We start from the raw sequence: 23,206 nt of genomic DNA, 5'->3' as shown, positions 1-23,206 counted from the left end.
ATTCAAAAGAGACTCCGGAAAATGGATATCATTTGAATTTAAGTTTCAAATCAGAGCATTATACCTATCCCATTTGGATGGATTCCTATCTCGTATGGATAGATGATTGCATGAGTATACAACTGAATGAACATATAAGAACTTAATAAATGACTGAAGTTTTAACCAAAAAAATGAATAAAATTTTTGAAGTACGACTGGAAAGTCGTTTTTGGAGTTCTTCCCATAGTGTGTTGGTTAAGTGGTGGTGTTGTTGTTATGACCACCAAGGTTCAAACCCCTGCTGGGCCATTGTGATCATAGACTTGTGCCTTTGCTGATCCAATGTGCTCGTAGGTTTGAGCCTTAGCTTTATTTTATGAAGATGAGGTCCCTCATTTGTGACCTCACCAGTTCATAGCTCCAAGTCAAAAGCATTTCATGTGGACCCAAAGCACGTGTCGTGCCAACGTCGCCAATCACATTAAAAAGTTTACCCAACACCTCTAGAAAAAAAGAGTTGTTACATTGGTCTCCTCATCAAGAAACTCAATGGAATTGTGTTTAAATTTGAACAGGACATTATACTTGAGTTAAAATTTAAAAATCCTCTCATAGTTTCTAGTTTCTACCTATAGCTTCAAATATCTATTTGCCATTCAACAAAACTTTATTCCTCATGTTCAACAAGCTATAAAGACCATACTCTTCAAATTAGCTATTGCCTGCCACACATACATTTTGATTATAATCCATCTTGGTTTTTCTTTTTCTGTCTCTTGTTCTCCATTGCTAAGGATGACTATTTTTCACTTACTTGTATTGAGTTGAAACATAGGGACCTTGAACTCTTCAATATAAGAATATGAAGCAGTGGGTGTGCAAAGAAGATATGTGAAAATACCAAAGCTGACAACAATAGGTGAAGAGAATATACCAAAACTAACAGTAATGCTGAAGAGCTTTGTGTTTTCAACGATGTGCTTTGAAAGAGCCAAAGAGCCAGTTTTAAAGCTAAGGACTGAACCTCCCCCCTTGGCCTGCAGTTAGAAACCACAATCAAAATGAAAATTGTTCAACTCTCTATCTGTGTCAATCAACATAAAGTACTCTTCACCAAACAATCTGCTTATGATCTAATCCCCAAAAATAAGCTTCATAAAATACAAGACAGGCAAGACAGAAAGTTCTATTGTGATGTGAATGTTACTGACCTCTATAATCTAATTCAATCTACAACCTGCAAAATACCTGTGAAAAATGTAAATTGTGTCCGGGGTGGGAAGGAAGACCCGCATAGTATACCCTTTCTATTCGTGGATGAGATGACAAAAATTCTGAAATTTTCTTTGCATTCTCCTGAAACATCATAATAGATGTAAAAAAGGTTAGAAGATGAAATCAGACCGTCCAAAAACAACTACACGATGCTTCTCTTGAATTACAAGGGCTCGTATTGAATCATAACAAAGCATAAGTTTATTAAGCATTAATGCTTCAACCAATACATAATTATACCTCTTATAAGTTAATATTTTAATGACTGCAAGGCAGAAATCTAAAAGAAAGGTACCACTTAAATTTCCCAGGGAATGGAGATTGGGATGGGTTCACGAAGCAAAGGTGGTGATAAGCATGCAAGTTTTTGAAAAACAAAAATAGCAGATTACAAGGAAATGCTGGCAGAAAAAAGAATTATATATTGTGTGTTGGGTGTGTGTGTATGTGATAGGCTATATAAGAAAAGTATAAATAATACAAGATTATAAATCAAAACTCAAAACTCAAAACACTGAATTACTTTGTAAACATTTAATAATACATATTAATACTTAATAGATTATATGAATGGCCAGGAAACCTTAAAGCAAGATCAACTTACAAATCCTTACCCTCTAAAGGTCCTTGTAAATGTCCAAAATTATTATTCCTCCTACACTTCGTTGTATGGGCCATTCCACCTTGATCTATATGTCCACCATGGCTATATAATTTTAAAGACACTTTTGCAGAGCTTATCACTGAGGAGAATTCCTTACAGAATAAATGTCAGAAGAAAACTGCAAATACAAATCAAGCAATAGTAGCAGTTTATAGCATGTGTTACTAATATGAACTAGCCTTATTTCCCATTTCAGTCATTTTATGGGACTTTTGTACAGATAGACATCTTAACCCTTATTATTTCCTTTCTTACTAGTACCACAAAAGGCTTTGACAAGAAAATTCTCTGCAATGAAACATGCTGAATACTTTCAGGTAAAAATCAGCAAATTCGTCACAGCTTTTGTTTAATTCTTATAACTCTCTTCAACTAGTTATTAGCATGAGAAGAAATTCGTATAATTTATATATTATTTAATAGTTTATATAGGAAATTTTACATCTTTTGACAAATGTCTAGAAAGACAGAAATCAGCTGAAACCTCCCAACATCTCGGGGAAGTGTTTTCAAGGGTATGCAAGCTTCCATGTAACCATATTTAAAAATTAGAAGTGATGATGGAGAGAAACAGAGATATATGAAATACATGTAATTTTTTTAATGAGATATGAATGAATGTAAGATGTTGAATACAATGAGTTGAGGTATCTGGCATATAGATTCCAAAAAGGCATGTGTTAAAAAAGACATATATACAAATCAATAATTAAAGATATAATTATGTGCATGACATGTGGAAAAACGTGGAAAAAAACTAGAAACCTTAACATAGGAAAATTCAAATTTCCATTCATCAATATGAATAGATAACAGAAAAGAGCATTTCAATCGATTTTATGAAATAAGAATGAAGACATGATCCCATATATTATATATATAAAAATTTGAAAAGAGAACTTTAACAACGAAGAATGAGCTTTTTGTTGAAATACAAAGAACAGATAAAACAATTAGAAAAACAGAATTAAACAAGACACAGAACACAAATTTATAGTGGTTCACCAATATGGCTACATCCACTTTTAAGCAGGGGAAAACTCTTATCAATATCACTGTTTTCATACAGCAGCAGCTTCAGCTATATAATGCGATACAAATGACTATTCTATCCACAAATATATCAATCACCAAAAGAAGTCGAACAAACTATTGGAGGGAAAAAGAAGTGAATCCATTGGATTTCACATAACCAACAATCTCCCACTTGAAGTCCAATGCATATTGCTATGAACAACAATATCCCCTGCATTTCCATTCTTAATGTCACTTTGAAAACAAACCCAAAGAAGCTATACAAGACTTTAGCTTCTCCAAATTTTGTTCAAGAACAATTCGGATGAGTCTTCTCCAAACCAAATTTTGTTCAAGAACCAACAATCTCCCACTTGAAGTCCAATGCATATCGATATGAACAACAATATCCCCTGCATTTCCATTCTTAATGTCACTTTGAAATCAAGCCCAAAGAAGCTATACAAGACTTTAGCTTCTCCAAATTTTGTTCAAGAACAGTTCAAATGAGTATTCTCCAAACTATGTTGGAATCAATAAAACTTAGCAGCTGTTTATCATTTTGAATCATGACAGTACCAGATTTTGAATAATGCAACTTCACTTTTGCTCCTAATATCTCACAAATATGTGCTACATTTGATCTACCCCTACCAAGAATAGGACCAACAGCCTTGTTTAGTACCATTACCTACCCACTTGTTCTTGATGCGTTCTTAATCACTTCTAGTGATGATGTTGCAATTGATGATTGGCTTGTTGGATAGCCATAAAATGCCCCATAACCACTAGCCCCACTAGTCCGTCAGCTTGCATAGCTCCCATAGCTGCCTAATGAAAGCCTTCTCCAGTTTTTCCTAGTAAATCAAAACTAGAGAGCAAATACATTCCACCTAGTGACTCATCATTTCAGGAATCCTACTGCTTGGCCCATGAATGGTTTCCATCAATCAAATTGGGGCTTGATTCTACTTTTCTCAGCAACAAAAGAGTGCAAACTGCCTACAAAACTATGCTGCTACTTGTCCTGCCACAACTTATTGGATCCAGTGCAGTTCAAGACAAGGCCCAATCTTCTCCTTGGATTCATGTCAACAGGGCCCCTCTCTAGAGACCCCAAAGAAAACCTAAGTGACCTCTTCTCAGATGCATAAGCCATCCCCGATGTAGACACAGAAAGGCTGCAAGGAAATGAGGTGTCAAGAGAGGCCATTGGAAAATTAAAACTGAAATATTACTCAAACATGAAAAACACAGATTCTGAACAACAGGAATCCAAGTGGATCCCCCAAACAAGATAATTCCGTCTATCTTTGTAGGAAACTTTTGCATCTCTAAATGAATTCTCCACAAGGGTCTCAACTGGTCAAGTAGATCTCAACGTAACTCTTTGAATTTAGCCCTTGTAAGTGTTGACTTAATGTGCTTAGGACCATCTATAGTAACCATTATGAATGGTAAATGTTATCAGAAAAGCTTGCACCCTTGCTGAGCTATCAACTCAGCAACCTTGTGAAACATGGAAACAACCCCGAAGTGTGGGACCTTGCGCAAGGGGGTTGAATCTCCGGAGAAGGCCAGCTTCTTTCTCAATCTAGGTGCAAGTGTTGAACCAACTCAACACTTCAAAACTGACTCCTACGCCTATCATAACAACTTACAGAGGAAAAAGGAAGAGAGAAATGCTTAAAAATAAAAGGAAATGATGCACCAAGAAGAGATTATTCCTCTCCCTACCAAAATGACACAAAGAGTTAACTAAAACACCCAGGAGATGCACAAACTTCAGTTGTATGAATAATCCCAATACATGTGTGGAGGTTAGAATTTACTAAGTGTCAAGAGAGGAGAAGGATTCCCACAAGTCACACTCAGAAAACAAGCTAACACAACATACATGTGAAAGAAAACCACAAACATACAATTATAATGGAGGTAAGAACACACACACAGCATGCATAAGTTAAAGTAAGGCAAGAAAGGTAGTTTCAATTCATTCAAAGGCCAAAGGCCAAACTTACAGTTGTGGAAATGCAAAAATAATTACAAGTCTTCAAGAGAAGAGAAAGAGCACAAGAAAGCTCAAGGCAGCAAGGAGAGAACCCTTTACAATGAGGCTTAACAACCTTTATATAAAAGAATGACTACTAGAGTGATCATGACCCCTACATGTCAGTCTGGGAGTGCAAGGAAGTGCATGTACTTGACTTGTATATGCAAGCAACCTAGCCATACCACAAAAGGCAATCCTGAGAAGGTGGATTGACTATCCTTCCAAAGTCAGAGTATGCAGTCATGACACAAGTCAGCAAGCATGGCCCCGTACCTCCCTTGATAGAAATCCTGCCAAAACCAGTAAATGCACCCATGTGGCTCCACAAAAAAAAGTGCATAAGTCACCAAAACTGTCGAAGCATTTAAAGCCTTGAGTGTTGATCACGCCATCCGGAAGTGTTGCCAGCCGGAAAGAAGTTTGGAAGACTTCGGAGACCTGGGTCACCGAAGTTGGGGAAACTTCGGAGACCTAGGTCACCGAAGTTGGGAAGACTTAGGAACTTGGGAACCTGAGGGTTCTAGAGTTCCGGGGTAGAAGACTTTGGAGCTTGGGAACTGTTGTGACCTTTTCACACATCGCCCCATTGCTAACGGGGACCCCCTCTTTCCTTCTTTCGGCGTTGTTAGGTTAGGGTTTTGGCTGCTTAGTGGGCAATTTTGCGTTTCCCGTGCCCGAGTCTCGAAGTTTTGATCATGCCTAGTGCCGTCTAGGGTTTTTAAAGTTATAGGATCACGTTGCAAACGTTGATATTTTAATGATCCTAAGTTTTGTCTAAGTAGTTGACCTTTTGAGCGTTAACGTGTTTTAAACACACGCATCAGTGATTTTAAAGTGCCAAGGTATTAACAGACCTTTTGGAGTTGTTTTCTCGCTCCTAAGGTATTATTTAAATTCATTTCGCACTTTATCCCAATATTTTCCTAGCGTTTCGCTCATATTTTTTGAAAATTTGCCTAAGTTCAGTTTAATTTTAAGGTTTTTAAGCGATTTTGAGTGGTTAAAATGATAAATTCCTAAGGGAAATTCATATTCCAAGGGTAAAAGGGTCAAATTCCATGCTAGAGGTGCTTTTCCCCTCACATTCTAGACTACCCAACCCATTCCCCTACTCAAAATCCACAGTACACATGGGTTTCCCCTGAAACCCATACTAGCTATTATTTTCCCCTGGAAGTGCTAAAATTTGGCTAAGTGTTAGGATTTATCCAAACTGCCATCGATTTTCCACCAAGAGTGCGGACTGGGGTGTGGACTATAGTGCGGACAACGTTAAGGATGATTCCATGCCTAGATCGATTGTCCACAAGGGTGTTTTGTGACAAGTGACTGCGGATTTTTGTCCGGATTTTCATCCAAACAGAGGTCGATTTTCCACTGAGAGCATTTTAATGAATTTTGAGTTTGGATTTTCATCTAGACTGAGGTCGATTTTCCACCAGGGAGTAATTTTTGCAAGTGAAGTTAGTTTGGAGTGTGGATTTTCAATCCAAACTGCCATCAATTTTCCCCTGGGGAGTTTTGTGTGCATTTTTGATGAATTTGAGCATGGATTTTTATCCAAGCTAAGGTCGATTTTCCCTTGTGGGGAAATTTTTGACATGTTAATGATTTTTAAAGGGATTTTTCAATCCCAACCCAAGTCGATTTTCCCCTGGAGGCTTAATTTGGACTAAATTGCAATATTTAATAAATGAGTCCCATTTTAAATTGCTCTTAAATAATGATTAATGATTATTTAAAATTTTAAAAGAAAAATTAAATAACTTGCAATAAACATTTAATACTTAAACCTTCTAGAAGCAAGTTAGTTTTTACCAAGCAAGTATTTAAGCAAGTGTTTTATCCCACATTGCTTGTGTGGTAAAAGTGAGAGGTAAAAGCAAGTATAAGAGAGGAGCCTTAGCATTATTTTATTATTAAATCTGCCAGGTGTCCCCATGAAAGACGATTTTTCTCCAAGTTGGGCGAATTTTAGCAAGTGATTGAAGTGAAGTGTTGGGTTGAGGATCTTTTCCTCCTCCATTTTTTCCAGCTTGCTGATCTATTCCCCTTGCTGCCATTAAAGACCATTTCCAGATTTTCGATTTTCCAAGTTGGGCGATTTTTTGCAAATTTGGTGATTTTTGGTGAAAAGTGGCGATTTTGTGTTTGGAGACTTGGGCGATATTTTCCTCCATTTTTTGCTGCTTGTTCCAGACCTCCATTGTTGCAGATCCAGGATGCCATTGATGATATTTTCAAAATTTTAGTTTGGCGCCATAGTTGGGAAAATTTCGATTTTGTTTGGAGAAGTGTTTGGTGCCACATTTTGATGATTTTCATGCATTCTTGGTGGCTGCCATCATTTCCAGCTCACTGATTCGCTTCAGATCTAAGGTTTTCTTCAGATTTGACCTCCATTAATGGCTGCCCATTAATTTTCAGACTTAAGTTTTTATTGCCCAGTCAATTCCAACTTAGGCGATTGCATTTGGAGGTATTTTGTGGAGTTTTCTGTGCATTTTCAGAACCATCTTATCGCTGTTGCAGGTCTGAAAACTCCATTGTTAGGGGGTTGTCTTCAGAAATTTTCGTTTCCAGCCACCTAACCATTTTGGCGATTTTGTTTGGAGCTGATTCCTTGGCTATTTTCTATCATTTTCAAGGATTTTTAACTACTTTGCAAGATGCTGGTAAGTCTGAAGTAATTAATTTTCAGACTTGTCCTCAGAAATTTAATTTTTACCAGCCACACTTACATTCCTGAATATGATTGTTTTAATCATTAAAACTGATTTTTATCCAGTTTATGCACATTTTTTAAGATTACAACATGTTTTAAAAGTCTAATTTTCAAGTTGTCTTCAGATTTGTTGACCTCCATTGTTTATTGCGGAAGGTGTCTTCAGACATACTTTGTGTGAAAACACAACCTTTCACACCTCACCTTAGTCATCATTTATCCGGTATACTCCTTTGCATTTTAGCTTGCATATTTTCTAAGCATAAGGAGATATCAATGAATTTTATGAAAGGTTTCCATGCCTTAGTGTTGTCACACTCTGAACTTAATAGTCAAAATTTACCAAGTGTATGGATTATTTTCCTGACTCCATGCTCTAATTAGCTAAAATATTTTGAAAGTCAGGAATTTTATAAAGAGCATTATTTATTTTCCTAAGTCTAACTTCGAGCTTCGTACAGGTGCGATGTCAAAGTCTGGATATAAGGAAAGAAAAGAACTATTGAAGATGCTGGAAACTGGATTTTATCCAGACCAGATTTCATCCAAATGGAAGGAGATCACAAATACAAACATGCATTTCCTAGACTTCGACCAGATGCAGCAGCGGATGTTCAGAGTCGGAGATATGCGAACATTATGAAGAGTAGCATTTTCCATGCTGTTGGATTTCCACAGTCCATACAATGCAGTGGGCTTATCCTGGAGTGTGCACGATGTTACAATCCGCTCACGTAAATGATCAAGACTCCTAAGGGCATTGTCATTGCCTACCTTGCGGAGGATGCTATTGCAGAGGTGTTCGGAATTCCACGCGGAACAGACATGAAGGATATGACCAAGGATGAATATACAGAAAGATACACAAAGAAGATGGGTGTATGCAAGAATTTGATTAACAAAGAGTGGATGATTGAGCCTAGGTCTCATCATCCCAAGGCTCCCAAGACACTCATGTGCATAGTGATTTGATATTCCTACCCAACAGAGTGATGGGGATGCCACAGGGAGCAATATTTGATGGATGGATGTCCTACTTCATCCAGGATTGTCTTAGAGGAACACTAATAAATTGGTCCAAGATTATAAGTGACAACCTGGATTTTCAGCTGAGGAATGTAGAGCAGTCCAAGTCATTCACCATGACTTCTTACCCGATATACCTGCTTGCACGGTTTGTTTCGTACAGAAGATTAATATGCAAACGAGAAATTGGAAATGGGCAAGGGCAATTCCGGAGTCATGAATGCTACCCCCAGCTAAGCATGTATAGAATTGAAGACTATAAGAGAGTGAATGATGCATTCACTATGTACATCACACGGATGCTGCAAGGCGGAATCCACAGAAGATTGTCCAAGCAGACAACAGAGTTAATAGAGATATATGGATCGTGGTATATACAGTTTCCCACTTTCACATACATCGGGATTCATGGGTTTCAATCTGAACCCTACAAACTTCCTAGGTATCCAACCGACAGAATGATCTTGTTGGAAGTGGTGAGACAGCTTCTAGAGTTCGATGTTATTCAGAGAGAGAAACACAAGACAGGCATGACATTCCCTATTTCAGTTGGGAAGACGTCAGAGGTTTGCCAGTCCGCCATAGCCGCCAGCACTGCTAGTGAGGAGCTTGCATTCTATCGATTTGCTGCATATAAGAAAAGAGAAAGATTCGATCCAGACAAGAAAGTAGGAAGGATGAGGGGAGAGAAGTTCATTCACAAAATTGACATAGAAGATTATTGGGCCAACCTGATGGACGAGCAAGCAATGAAGAGAAGAATGTGGTCCAGAATGTCAGTGGATTTTATGAGGAAGTGTGGACTTTTCCTCATTTGTGATCAAGTATTAGATGACAAAGATCATACACATCCACAGTATGAGAGTGAAATGAAGAAGGCAATCCTATTGCCTAATTGGTCAGAGTCAGAAGAGATTGACTTGAATATATTGATGAGAGACGTCTTGAATTTCTCCTGTACATGGGTAGATATACAGATGAATAAGTTAGTTGACATGGGTGTTCCCTTCACTTATGAAAGGATGAAGCCGGAAGAGACTATTTACGAGGATGATCAGAGGACTATCAGTGATGTTAGGATTTATGCAAACGAAGAGAGTCAAGCTCCCAAGAGAAGGAAGAACACGCCAGGAGAAGTCAAGGCCAGAGGGAAGAAGATTGAAGAGGTGAAGAAGAAACAGAAAACTATCATTCCTCCACTTATCATTCCTTCACCCCCTCTTAGTGTCTCATCAATCGAAGTGATTGAAGTAACAAAACAGAACAAGGAGACTCAGGAGTGTTCCAACACAGTGATACTACCAAGGAATACTCAGGAATTTCATGCCACAGTGACATCTGCACCTCCGAATGAGAATGATGATCAGTCGGGATCCCCTACTGTCCTTTTGGAAGTTAGTTTGGGAAATGAGGTATAATGATTGGGCCAGGAATAATCTTGATGATAATGAGGATGTTATCTCGACATTAAGAGGACTTGATCGAGAAATATGTCTCGATGATGGTATGGAGATGGCTGCTATTCCTGAATGGCTGATGAGAAGTATGGAGAAAAGTAAACAAATGATAGAGGTACAGCCTATTGATGATATTGATGACTACCTAGCTAGGAGTGCAAAGGAGAAAGAGCCCAAGAGAGAAGAGATTTTGTCGCACATAGCTAGAGATGAGACAGGAATGCGGATTGCGCAGATTGTTGTTCCTATTGCAGGCGTGACAGTGGACATTGCTACTCCTATGGATTTCCAGATCACTTCAGTTGCCCTTGGTCGTACATCCAGAAAGCAAGAATTTCAAGAGGTTGGTGAAAACCTCAAGGCAATCGATGCAAGGTTAGATAGAGAGATTGCAGAGAAAGAAAGGTACAGAGAAGAGAATATCAGACTGAGAGTATACTGCAGGGACAAGGCGTGGAGATCCCACCCTTATTTCCCCTATTGCAGTTTACCATGGAATGCATTCACACTGTGAGGCAGCGAGAGGTACACTCTCGGAGGTGGAAAAGTGGATTGAGAGTGCAAGAAAGCAGGCAAATGATTTCCTTACTCAGTTTGTCCATGCATATGATAGGTCAATAGGGCTCATATTCAGGAGCCAGTATTTGGAGGGAGTTTGGGAAGAATTCAGGCCTATTCAAGACACGACTATTCCACGCCTCCAAGCTTTGAAAAGGATTCCTAATTCCACCTTGGTCAGCAAGAGCATTGTGCACAATGGAGACAGATACGATTTCCATGGCTGGTATTGTTCATTAGCCGTGAAAAAATCAACTTATGAGAACGCCCAGTCGAGTTGTATGGAGATGGAGAGATTGATTCAAGACATTCAGATGAAGATCCTTGCCTCGATAGAGGAATTATTGGGTGTTGATGTTAGTGATACTAGTGGTTTACACTTAGCCGAATTAAAAGACAAAATGAAATTTATGTATTTTTGCCAATTGGACTCTTTGAAGAAGAGTCAGATAGATGACTTGGTCTCTTTGTTGATTCATGTTTATAGTTCGCAGAAGCTCATGCCTGAATGGGAGAACACTTAGGATGCTTGCTCGGATTCACTAGACGTGATTGATTTACAACAGGATACCTTGCCTAGCATTTCCAAGGAGGAGTTAGATTCAGTATTGGCTAGATTCTTAGAGTATGCTAGGAGAGAGAGAGATGCAGGGAGGAATCTTCTAGAAGATTCTCTATTTGATGACTAGGTATCTTTTCATTGGGCCATATGTTAGTGGCACCATTTTTTATGTAACCCTAATTAGGGCAATTCTAGGGTTTTGTTGGCATGATCTCGGTCATTGATCTTGGATCAATCTTGGCCATCCATTTTGTAAGAGACTCTATATATGCCTCCTTGTCTCTCATTTGTAAGAGGGAGTTTTTGTAGAATTGTTGGCATATGTCGCAGCTATTTGAATCATTATCATTGTTCAATTGTTGGTGATTTTGCTCTTCAAGTGTTGTCTTTGCATTCATGGTTCTCAATTCCTCCAAGTTAGATTAGAATCTTAGTTTAGAATTTATTTTCATGTATGTTATAGATTGAATGGAAGATTTGTTGAATTCATTTGTGTGGAATCCTTAATCCATACCACTAGCCTCTTGTCATTGGTAAGTGCGCCTTGTGTGGTCAACTGGAATTTAAGCTTAACTTCAACTATTACTCGTCCCTTGACAAGCATCAACTTGGATGGTGTCAACGTTTGATGGTGATAGCCTGAAAATCTTTAAGTATACCTTAGATGATTGCACTAAGCTTGTGTCAATACCTGATTGTGAGACCTTGCATGGTTTGATTCCACTAGATCCATTCATCATTTCCTACATTCCTAGATTTAGAATAGATTTCCTGAACCCTGTCCCTTTTGCCCATTTTTTTATAAGTAGTAAATCCAAAGCCATATTGATAAATCTTAAGTTGTCAACACACCTATTCCGCATCATTCATGATAATCCAAACATTTGCGTAAGTCCCCAAGTGAACACAGCAATTCACATCGACCATTGAGTTACCCACTCGTCAAGACCTGACATGTAGAAACCTTGGAATCATTTTAGTTGATCTCATTCTTAGCATCTGAGGTGATTTTGTTCAAGAGAGGGTAACTTACCTTGGTATTTTATTCTGAAATGCTTTGTGCATAAAAAACACATCAACAGGAACCTAGGGGTTCCGGAGTTCCAGAGTTCTGAGGTTGAAGAACTAGGAACTTCGGAGACCTGGGTTACCGAAGTTGGGGAAACTTCGGAGACCTGAGTCACCATAGTTGGGGAAACTTCGGAGACCTGAGTCACCATAGTTGGGGAAACTTCGGAGACCTGGGTCAACGTAGTTGGGAAGACTTGGGAACTTGGGAACTTCGGAGTTCCGGAGTTCCGGGGTTGAGGAAGAGAAGACCTAGGAACTTCGGAGACCTGGGTCACCGTAGTTGGGGAAACTTCGGAGACTTGGGTCACTGTAGTTGGGGGATCTTCGCAGACCTAAGTCACCGAAGTTGGGAAGACTTGGGAACTTCGGGGTTCCGAAGTTCCGAGGTTGAGGAAGAGAAGACCTAGGAACTTCGAAGACCTGGGTCACCATAGTTGGGAAGACTTGGGAACCTGGGAACTTCGGGGTTCCGGGGCAAGAGAACAAGAGACCAAGGAAGGGAACCTCGGAACCTCGGGGTTCCAGAGTTCCGGGAAAGAGAGAGGAAGAGAAGGCTTGGGAAAGGAACTTCCGATAAGACAACACTTCATACTTTATGATTCCATCGTCTTCTCCTAGATCAAACTGGGGCAGCGCTAGTCCATGGAACATATCTATGATTGGTTCTCACTGATGGACCAAGGGTGTCATAAAATGACAACATTTTTTGCGACCTCTGCGGGATGCTTACCTGCTAAGCATATAGATCAGTAGCATGTGTAATCCATTGGGCGCAGAGTCACAACTACAAGAAAAAAAAAAACTCTCTCCTCTGTAACTTGCAAAGGATCAAGATCAGCCATTCTGAAGGGGAACAACCTGTGCTCGTGCACTTCTTGGAAAACAAGAAACCTAACTGATATTTACATTGTTACAATAAGAGGCAATTGATGCTTTTGCCTCTGTCAAAGAGGAACCTTTTGAAGGAGTTGATCCCCTTCATACCATTGTTACATTCACCATCTAGCTGCAATGGTTGAAATCTCTTGTATGCATGCATTAGATCACACATACTGCTCATGTGGTGAAAGAACACTTCGCCATTCACCTTGCCATCATAGGGAAGCATCATTTTTTGTGGTAAAAGAGAAGGCATCTCTATTATACAAGGGGGGATCATTTTTTTCACAATAGCCGGCCTCTTGGCGTGAGTCAAAACCAAGGGAAAAGGCCTCGAACTCACATAGTGATGAAAAGTATACCATATCTCTGTCTTGGCCTGCACAAGGGGGCTCTTCAGACACATAAAATTAGAAAATTTGAAGCTCGGGAATACTATCAAGTTGAGCAACCGAAAGACTATTGGCATGACCAACATGTTGTTGCTCAACGTCATCAAACTTGACATGTTGGTCCCAAGTGAAACATTTAAGCTTAGGCACATCATCCCTAATGCCAAAAGAAACATCTTCACCTTGAATGAAGACCTCATACTCAACATCATCACTTTCAAGGACAGGGGAGAACCAACATACATCATAATCACATGTGCTGATATCCAACTCATCAGCACATATGTCAAGTTTATGAGACACCTCACAAGAAGATCTAAAATCTTCAGATTGTCTCTTTGTTTTTGTTTCCCCCTCTAGACAACAGAATGCAACAACCTCAAGTTCATGGCATGATCCATCCGCCATGCAATCTATAGTACAAACATTACCCCTTGTGCCCTCCTCAAGACTAACATGTTGCTCTAGAGCTACCACCTGCGGAGGTATAGACATATCCTTCTCCTCATGATCAATAAAGAAAGGAAGATTGTCAAATGAGAGGACAGTGTCTTCCTCTTTACCTTCACACTCCTCATGTTCAATGACCTACTGCTGCAATTGATTATTCTCAATATCCTCCTGCAACATCGTTGATTCCTCTTCCTTTAGAGCATATGAAGGCTCACCAATGGTTGATTAAACCCCTTCGTCATGATGAGGATGGGAACCATCCATCCTCCATACAACAGGTCCGCCCTTAAAAAGGGAGATAGCATCAGGAAAGGGCCTCGGTGGCGCGGTGTTTTGCAAAAGGCACTGAGGAGAAAGCTCTTGTATAACAACAGCTAGAGCTCCCTTGAAACCTGGAACTTTAAAACTAGGGGGGGAAATTGAAGGCTTGGGAGGTCTCCCCTGCCTGAAGCTTGGGATTTCAAACTTAGGAACCCTAGGGGCAGAAACCTCCTCCTGTATAAGCCGCATCTCTATGGCTGCTAGTTGCTCAATTTCTTTCATCCTAGCAAAGGCAAGCTGCCTTGCAAGAAACTCCCTATGTTGTCTTTGGGCTCCCATCTGTTGTTGTTGAAGCTGAGCCTGATAAGCAAGCTGATCCTGTTGTCTCTTCAACTCCTCCAGTTGCTTGGTAAAATCAAGCAACAAACTTTTGATTTCTGCAATTTGCCTTTTTCGTCATCTTGGGGCCAGTTGGACTGCCAAGAAGGATGAGCGGGGGTGGGTGGATGGCAAGCATTAGGAAAGTACCCACCTGCTGCTGAAGTGAAGTTATTTGGGTTGAAACTAGGAGCAGTCCTAGTTCGGTCCTGTTGGTAAAGAGGGGAAAACTGGTTGGCATTCTCATAGAATGGGAGTGAATAGAAGTTACACCCATGATATGAACTCATTTTAAAGCATTTGAAAGAGATGGAGCTTTTTTAACAAAATGTTTAAAAGAGCAGACGAACCCTCTCCACCAAAGACTGATAACATACCACAAATCCACCAAGTGATTGCAGAGTTGCCAGGTGCTTGAAAGATGTTGCCTCCAAAGGCTTGATGAACTGAAGAACACACTGAACCTTCAGTTGGCTTGGGCTGCACGACTTAGGAACCTCGGGGTTCCGAAGTTGAGGACTTATGCATTTCGGAACCTGGGGATTACAGGGTTCCTAACTTGCGAACTTTGGAACCTGGGGATTCCGGACTTCTGGAGAAGGAACTTCGCATGAACAAGAACTGGACATGTTGAGCAGAGTCGCCAAGAGCTTGAGAGATGACTGCCTCAAAAGGCTAAGACACTCAGAACATCACTGAATCCTTAGCATGTATGTCGAAATTAAGTCCCACCGGGCATGCCAAAAACTGTTATCACAAAAGCTTGCACCCTTGCTGAGCTATCAACTCAACAACCTTGTGAAACATGGAAACAACCCCGAAGTGTGGGACCTTGCACAAGGGGGTTGAATCTCTGGAAGGTCGGCTTCCTTCTCAATCTGGGTGCAAGTGTTGAACCAACTCAACACTCCAAAACTGACTCCTAAGCCTATCCTAACAACTTGTAGAGGAAAAGGGAAGAGAGAAATGCTTAAAAATAAAAGGAGGTGATGCACCAAGAAGAGATTGTTCCTCTCCCTACTGAAATGACACAGAGTTAACTAAAACACCCAGGAGATGCACAAACTTCAATTGTATGAATGATCCCAATACATGTGTGGAGGTTAGAATTTGCTAAGTGTCAAGAGAGGAGAAGGATTCCCACGAGTCACACTCAGAAAACAAGCTAACACAGCATACATGTGAAAGAAAACCACAAACATACACTTATAATGGAGGTAAGAACACATACACAACATGCATAAATTAAAGTAAGGCAAGAATGGCAGTTTCAATTCATTCAAAGGCCAAAGGCCAAACTTGCAGTTGTGGAAATGCAAAAATAAATACAAGTCTTCAAGAGAAGAGAAAGAGCACAAGAAAGCTCAAGGTAGCAGGGAGAGAACCCTTTACAATGAGGCTTAATAGCCTTTATATAGAAGAATGGCTACAAGAGTGATCATGACCCCTGCATGTCAGTCTGGGAGTGCAAGGAAGTGCATGTACTTGACTTGTATATGCAAGCAACCTAGCCATACCACAAAAGCCAATCCTGAGAAGGTGGATTGTCTGCCCTTCCAAAGTTAGAGTATGCAATCATGACACAAGTCGCCAAGCATGGCCTCGTACATCCGTTGATGGAAATCCTGCCAAAAACATTAAATGCACCCATGTGGCTCCACAAAAGAAAATGCATAAGTCACCAAAACTATCGGAGCATTTAAAGCCTTGAGTGTCGATCACGCCATCCAGACGTGTTGCCAGTCGGAAAGACGTTTGGAAGACTTCGGAGACCCGGGTCACCGATGTTGGGGAAACTTCGGAGACCCGGGTCACCGATGTTGGGGAAACTTCGGAGACCTGGGTCAGCAAAGTTGGGGAAACTTCGAAGACCTGGGTCACCGAAGTTGGGAAGACTTAGGAACTTGGGAACTGTTGTGACCATTTCACACATCACCCCATTAAAATGGGGACCCCCTCTTTTTGCTCGATTTTGCCTGTTTCTCTCTCTGCTTTTAAGGTTTTGGGTTAGTAAGTCAGTCGTCTGGACTGGGGTTAGGCCTTAGGGTTTCCGTTTCGATGATTTTAAGCCAGAGTCCAGTCCATTTTGAAGATTGTTGAGCTTCCTCTCGTAGGATGCAATTTTGAAATAAGGTGAATCTGTCAGGAGGTTAAAAGAGTTTGTCTAGGTTCAGTCAGTTTTTTGGATGCGAGTCTAAATTTTGCCTAAGTGTTGGTGATGGAATTGTGAATTTTGTCCGGGTGTTTTTTGGCCAAATTTTGGAAATTTTGATAATTGATCCCAGGCATTGGAAATGGCCTAATTTTGCCTTGTGAAGTGACTGAAGTCTTAAAATCTTCGTATTTTGGCCTATGGAAGCAAGTTCGCTCCTGTCCCTCAGCCAGGAACTAGGGCGAAAATGATGTTTTATGCATCCTGGTTATTAATTTGTTTCATTTGTCTTGTGCAGGGTCGCCAGGAGATGCGGTCAAACGTAAATTGAAAGCTTTGAGGATTTTGAGATTCGAAAATGGCAAATTTTTGGAGTTTGAGGCCAAATCGCTCCCGTCCCTCAGTCAGGGACCAGGGCGAAATGACTCACTTAGACCATTTTGACCTCATTTTGATCAAATTGAAGCGTCAAGGACGTAATGGAAGGTGAAATCAACATGATAGAGCGCCAGGATTTAGCCATTTGCAATGAAAAGTTGAACTTTTGCCCTCAAGGACAAAAATCGCTCCTGTCCCTCACTGAAGGACCGGAGCTTGTTTCTCAAAATTCAACTGTCCTTGCAGGATCAAGACGATTTTTGGATTGGAAGATGTAAAGGAGGGCATGTTCTGTCCATTGAATATAATTTGAAGAAATTTGCAAACAAGGAAATGTGCCAGGAACAAAAATCGCTCCTGTCCTTCACTGAAGGACCGGAGCTTGAAATCCAAAATTGCCTTGTCCTTGAAAGATTTGAATGATTTCGCGATTTGAGAAGAACAAAGGAAGTAAATCTTATCAATTGAATATAACTTGAAAGTACCATAATGAGGAAAATTGGCCCTAGAAGCAAAATCGCTCGTCCCTCTGCCAGGGACCAGGGCGAATTTTAGTGATAGCTCCCGTCCCTCTCCCAGGGTCTAGAGCGATTTTCCTTATAAAACAAGTTTTGGGCAAAGATCAAGTGAGTGTTAAGTTTGAGGCAAGCAAAGGAGGCGTAACGAACCCATTGAAGATAATTTGAAGATTGTAAAACGCCAAGTGAAGCCCATATTGTCCTAGGCGCTCCTGTCCCTCTCCAAGGGACCAAAGCGATTTCTTCCTTAGACAAATTTATTGCCAAGTTGAAACGAATTCCATGTCAAAGGTGAACGAAGGGGAGCATAGCGGATCCGTTGAAGATAGTTTAAACGTTGGCAAAGCACGAATGAGCTTACAAGTGAAAGTTCGCTCCTGTCCTTCAGTCAAGGACCAGAGCGAAATCAAGGCTATTTAATATTCTCCTCCAAGTTTAAACCACTCCAAGCCAAGGTACAAGGTGGCAATAATGTTTGGAACGCCTCGAAGAAGAACAAAGTTGCAAGGACCATGGAAATTGATGAAATTACCCAAGTTCGCTCCTGTCCCTCACTAAGGGACCAGAGCGAAATAGTCAAATGTGCTTAAATGTTGAATGTCACTTCCATTTCAAACGTTCAAGGAGGAGTAAGAGACACCATTTTATACCTTGAAGACAATTTGATATCAATATGATGGAGGATTTACACCATAGACTAAAGTTCGCTCCTGTCCTTCAGTCAAGGACCAGGGCGATATTCATAAAATCAATCATTTTTCTTCCTAGATCACATCAAAGCAAGGTTACACAAGATCCGAAATGTCATTTGAAAGGTGATGAACAAGGAGTTAATGATAAAAGATGACAAATTTGAGCTAGAATTCAAAGTTCGCTCCTGTCCCTCACCAAGGGACCAGGGCGATATTCACTCAAATATCAAATTTGCTTTGTAAAGGACAAGTAAGTATGCGTGGAATGAAAGAATAAAGTTGTTACTTGCCTTGTGATATAAATTAGTGATTAAGGAGGCAAAGACCAAGGAGTAAATGCAAGATCGCTCCTGTCCCTCAGTCAGGGACCAGGGCGATAATGATCTTAAGAGGCATTCATCTACAAAATTGAATAGATCAAGCTCGAGATTCCCAATGTAGATGCCAGTTTCAACGTGGAGGAAGTGATTTTGAACGTAAAAGGTGAGAAATTCAAGAGCAAAATGCTAGATCGCTCCTGTCCCTCTCCCAGGGACCAGAGCGATGTGGTTTGTACCCCTTACATCTCCCATGTTTTGGCGCTAACATCATTTTCAAATTATTTCAAATGCTAAATTTCGATAAAATGGGCATTTAATAAGTGCGCACAAGACATTTAATTAATTAATTTTGTCTTTTAAATCGAAACTATTAAATACGAAGGCATTAAATTAATTAATTATTATTTTAAATAAATAAATTGGGGCACTTGGGTTTTATTTTCCATATTTTAAAAGGTCGGCCTTGATTTTTATTTAAAATTTGTTTTTATTTTGCCTTATTTCCAAAAGTCGGCCTAGAGGTAATTGAGGAGGTAAGCGCTTATATAAAGGGGGTGTGATATGGCATTTTAAAACATCATTCAATCATCCTTTGCATGCGATTTGGAGAAGACAATTACAAGGTGCGAATTTCATAAAGGAGAGGTACGAAATTTCCATTCAAAGGGGAGTGCGAACTTGGTTTGTGTTCAAGTGGAGCGAATTTGCCATCAAGACGTTGAAGACCCCACAAGTTGGCGAAGTTAACAAGGAAGGCGCCTTTGCTAGAGGAGGATCGCATCGATACTTCAAATTTCGATTTTTGCCTAGGCGATTTCCTTATTTTGCATTTTTAGAGTTAGCTCTCAAGTGAGGTATGGCGAAGTCTTCCCTTGTCTTGAATTTTGAATATTGATCTTAAATTTTGAATTTTGAAATTTTGAATTTCCAGTAGCTCAATCGTATTTAGGAAATGATAACTCAAGGACTTATCATGAAGTTTCCTAAATTCAAATCTTTAATCTAATTTATGTTTATACATTGCAAAATCTATTTCTTATTATGAAATGTTGTGTAGGGGTTACAATGGCGACCCCAAAGGCGGAAGCATCCACCAGTCGTCCAGCTCTCATGAAGGAAGATCAGAGGAACGAAGAATTGGAGACCAAGATCGTGTCGAAGTGGAGCAACATTGGAGATACCAACCTGGGAAACTTCAGTGTGAAGAAGTTTCGAGAGGTCCCTTACATTGGCAAGCCATCACCTGTCGCAAGGAGAATAATTGAAAGTGGCATTATTAAGGCGGCCGGTTTCCCTCCAGCAATCCAGTGCCATGAGTTGATGATGGAGTGTGCTCGCCATTATGATCCACAGTCCAGATCGATAGTGTCCAAGGAGGGAGACACTTTTGCTTATCTTTCAGAGGAAGCTATCAGTGAAGCTCTTCACTTGCCAGAACATAAAGATATGATTTATAAAAGCTTAGAGGGAGCCAGGTCCATGTACGAAGATGATCCAGACACTTGCCTAAGCATCATCAATAAGAACTGGTTACTCAAGAGTCATCCTCGCCTGAGCAAGATCCCGAACACACCACATAGGATTGACTTCCAGGAGGAGTACAGAGATTTGATAACACTGCTCAACCGAGTTACAGGGGCTCCTCAAGCCTTCTATTTTGAGAAGTGGATGTTCTACTTCATCCAAGTGATAGTTCAGGGAAAAGGAACAATCCATTGGGCTAGAATGATTAGCCATTGCTTAGACGTACAGTTAAGGAGATTGAAGCCTACCAAGTCTTTCCACATGAGTTCATACATCATATATGCCTTGATCAGGAGTTTTGAATATGCAGGACTACCTCACAGAGGGGTGATTGGAAGAGGACCCGGCGAGGTCAGAGTCTGTGATTCCTATGTTCACTTGCATCATCCGCCAGGAAGTAACTACAAGTTAGTTAATGATACCTTCACGATGAACATCACCAGGATATTGCAAGGCGGGATTCACAATAGGCTATCACAGGATGCACAAGAGCTTGTAAAGAGGTACGGTGCTTGGTTCATCCAATTTCAGAAGTTTACATATATTAGAGTTCATGGATGTCCTTCACCTCCCTACATGTTGCCGAGATATCCGACAGACAGAATAGTGTTACTTGAGGTAACAAGACAGTTGGCCGCTTATGTGAAAGCATTCAGACACAGACATGGAAATGGAGTTCCTGTGCCTATCATATTGGGGAATTCAGTTGAGGTATGTCCTAATGCTCTAGCCATGGATGATGCAGAGAAAGAGTTAGCTTTATATTCATTTTCATTCTTTGCCTTGAGAGAGAGCTTTGATCCATATGGGTATATAGAGGAGACAGTCGGAAGAAAATATAAGCATGAGTTTCAGATAGAAGACTTTGTGATGAATCTCTTGGATGACCTTGAAGTGAAAAGAAAGATGCATTCTAGATTGCCTTTAGACTTTATCAGAAAATGCAAAATTTACAGAGTGGCCGACCAAGCTCAGGACAGTGGCAGACGTCTCCAATCATCTTATGATCGAGAAAGCAAATCAATAAGGCTAGATTGGAATGAACCCGAGGTTGTGGACCTAGATGCTTTGATGGCTCCAGTCTTGTCTTGTACTCGCAGATGGGTTGATGTGCAGCATCAGAAGTTGAGAGAGCAAGGCATATCTATGACTTTCACTTTGGAAGAGAGACCAGTTGAAGGAGGAGCAAGTGTAAGTGAGGGTAATCCTAATCCCAGAAATGCAAGCGAAGGCAACCTTCGAAGTGTAAGTGAGGGCAATCCCCATTCAAGAGGCTCGAAGAGGAAAGAGAGACCTGAGAAAAGAGAATCCTCCAAGAAGAAGCAAGAGGCCAACCGAGATCGTTCATCCGGCACATCTTCTCGACCTGAGAAGAGGACACTTGAGATAGAGGAGTTTATGGAATCAATGGTACAGAACGATAAAGAAGGACAGGCACCTCGAAGGTCACCAAGTGGGTCTCTCCAAGCTAATGAGCTACATGAAGATAAGGAAGAAAACAAAGAAACATCTCCTCTCAGAGAAGAAGAAACATTGCCTAATGAGATACAGGTTAGAGAAACAAGATCTGCCATTCCAGATTGGTTGAAAGACAGACTAACAAGGGTGATTGTGATCGAGGACGAAGATAATGTGATTGATTTAGAGAGCCTTGTTGGAAATTCTCAGGAAGTGACAGAAAAGAGGAAAGCCACTAAGATGTCCAAGATGATCAGAGATGAGACAGGATCCAGGAAATTACAAATAGCTACACCAGCAGTGGACAAGTATGAAGGTGAGATCCTCGCAGAGGAATATGATGTAGAGACATTTGAGCTTGGTCCACTCACAGCCGAGCAGACGTTGGATGATGCCACTGATTCATTTGAGGCACTTAAGGACAAGCTTAGAGAAGAAATGGAAAAGACTAGGAAGCTTGAGCGAGAGGTCAGTGCTTGGATAGGCTACTTTACCCATCTCAATCAGCCTTTGAGGCGTCAGGGTCCAGCAGTATCTCCTGCGCAGGCACTTCCCCTCGAATCAGTTGGCGAGGCAGAGAGAGTCAGGAGTTTGGTTCAGCTTATGAGCTCATGGATTGACAAATCCCATACAGTTGCTATTGAATTTGCAACAAGGATGATGCAGACCATTCATCGAGCTATTCAAGTTCTTGAGGTCATCCACAACTTGATGATAACGGTAGCTGCCTTTGCTCATACTAAAGATGTTATCATTCCTGTCCTGCAAGTAATCAGACAAACATCAAGGAAGGTCCTAGTGCAAGAAGAGATAATGGATGGAGGACCTCATAGTTTACTTCAGTGGTCGACGTTACTCCAGATGAAGGAAGTTCTCTTCGAGGACATCAGTACTAGATGCAATCATGTTGAGGAGGTTATCCACCCGATCCAAGACAAAGTATTTGAAGTACTACGTACTATTCTTGGCAGGAGGATCGAAGTTGAGACAGATGTGGATTTGCAAGAATTAGAAGATAGAGTCAAGGTCATCTTTTGCAAAGATGAAAATATTATTACAGATGAGCAACGGGACCAGATGTTTGCTACCATGCTCCTGATTGAGAAGACCAAGGAACTTGAACCTGAATGGGACGCTGCTCTTCTCAGGGCTTTCGATCAGGTCATCCACTTGGAGGAACGAATGAAGAATCTTCCCGAGATTCCAATTGCTGAGATCGAAGGAATCGTGTCTAGATTCATTGCATATGCTAAAAAGGAGCATTGGAAAGGGAATAAGATTCTAGATGAGAGGTTGTTATAGATGATGTGGCACCTTAATTGTCATTGGTCTATGTCTCCTAGATTTTCGTGCCAAATTTAATGTTTGGCTATGCATTTAATATTGTTCAGTAAAAAGGAGGCTATTTGTAATA

The 23,206-nt window shown here is 40.5% G+C and overlaps 1 protein-coding gene across 4 annotated transcripts in view; it reads right to left on the bottom strand.

The window, feature by feature from the left end:
• Positions 1 to 23,206, bottom strand: part of LOC131079919 (cystathionine beta-lyase, chloroplastic) — a 156,700-nt gene that overhangs the window by 17,167 nt on the left and 116,327 nt on the right. For all 4 annotated transcript variants that reach the window (XM_058017965.2, XM_058017966.2, XM_058017964.2 and 1 more), the window contains 2 exons: positions 1,231 to 1,338; positions 917 to 1,019 (listed from right to left, as the gene is read on the bottom strand). In XM_058017965.2, coding sequence (XP_057873948.1) covers positions 917 to 1,019; positions 1,231 to 1,338 — 211 coding nt within the window. The remainder of the gene's footprint in view (positions 1 to 916; positions 1,020 to 1,230; positions 1,339 to 23,206) is intronic.

The sequence above is a fragment of the Cryptomeria japonica genome, chromosome 10, assembly GCF_030272615.1.
Source record: "Cryptomeria japonica chromosome 10, Sugi_1.0, whole genome shotgun sequence".
In the NCBI taxonomy this organism is placed as follows: Eukaryota; Viridiplantae; Streptophyta; class Pinopsida; order Cupressales; family Cupressaceae; genus Cryptomeria; species Cryptomeria japonica.
Note: the sequence above shows the minus strand (reverse complement) of the source record. Positions and strands in the feature narration are given on the sequence as shown.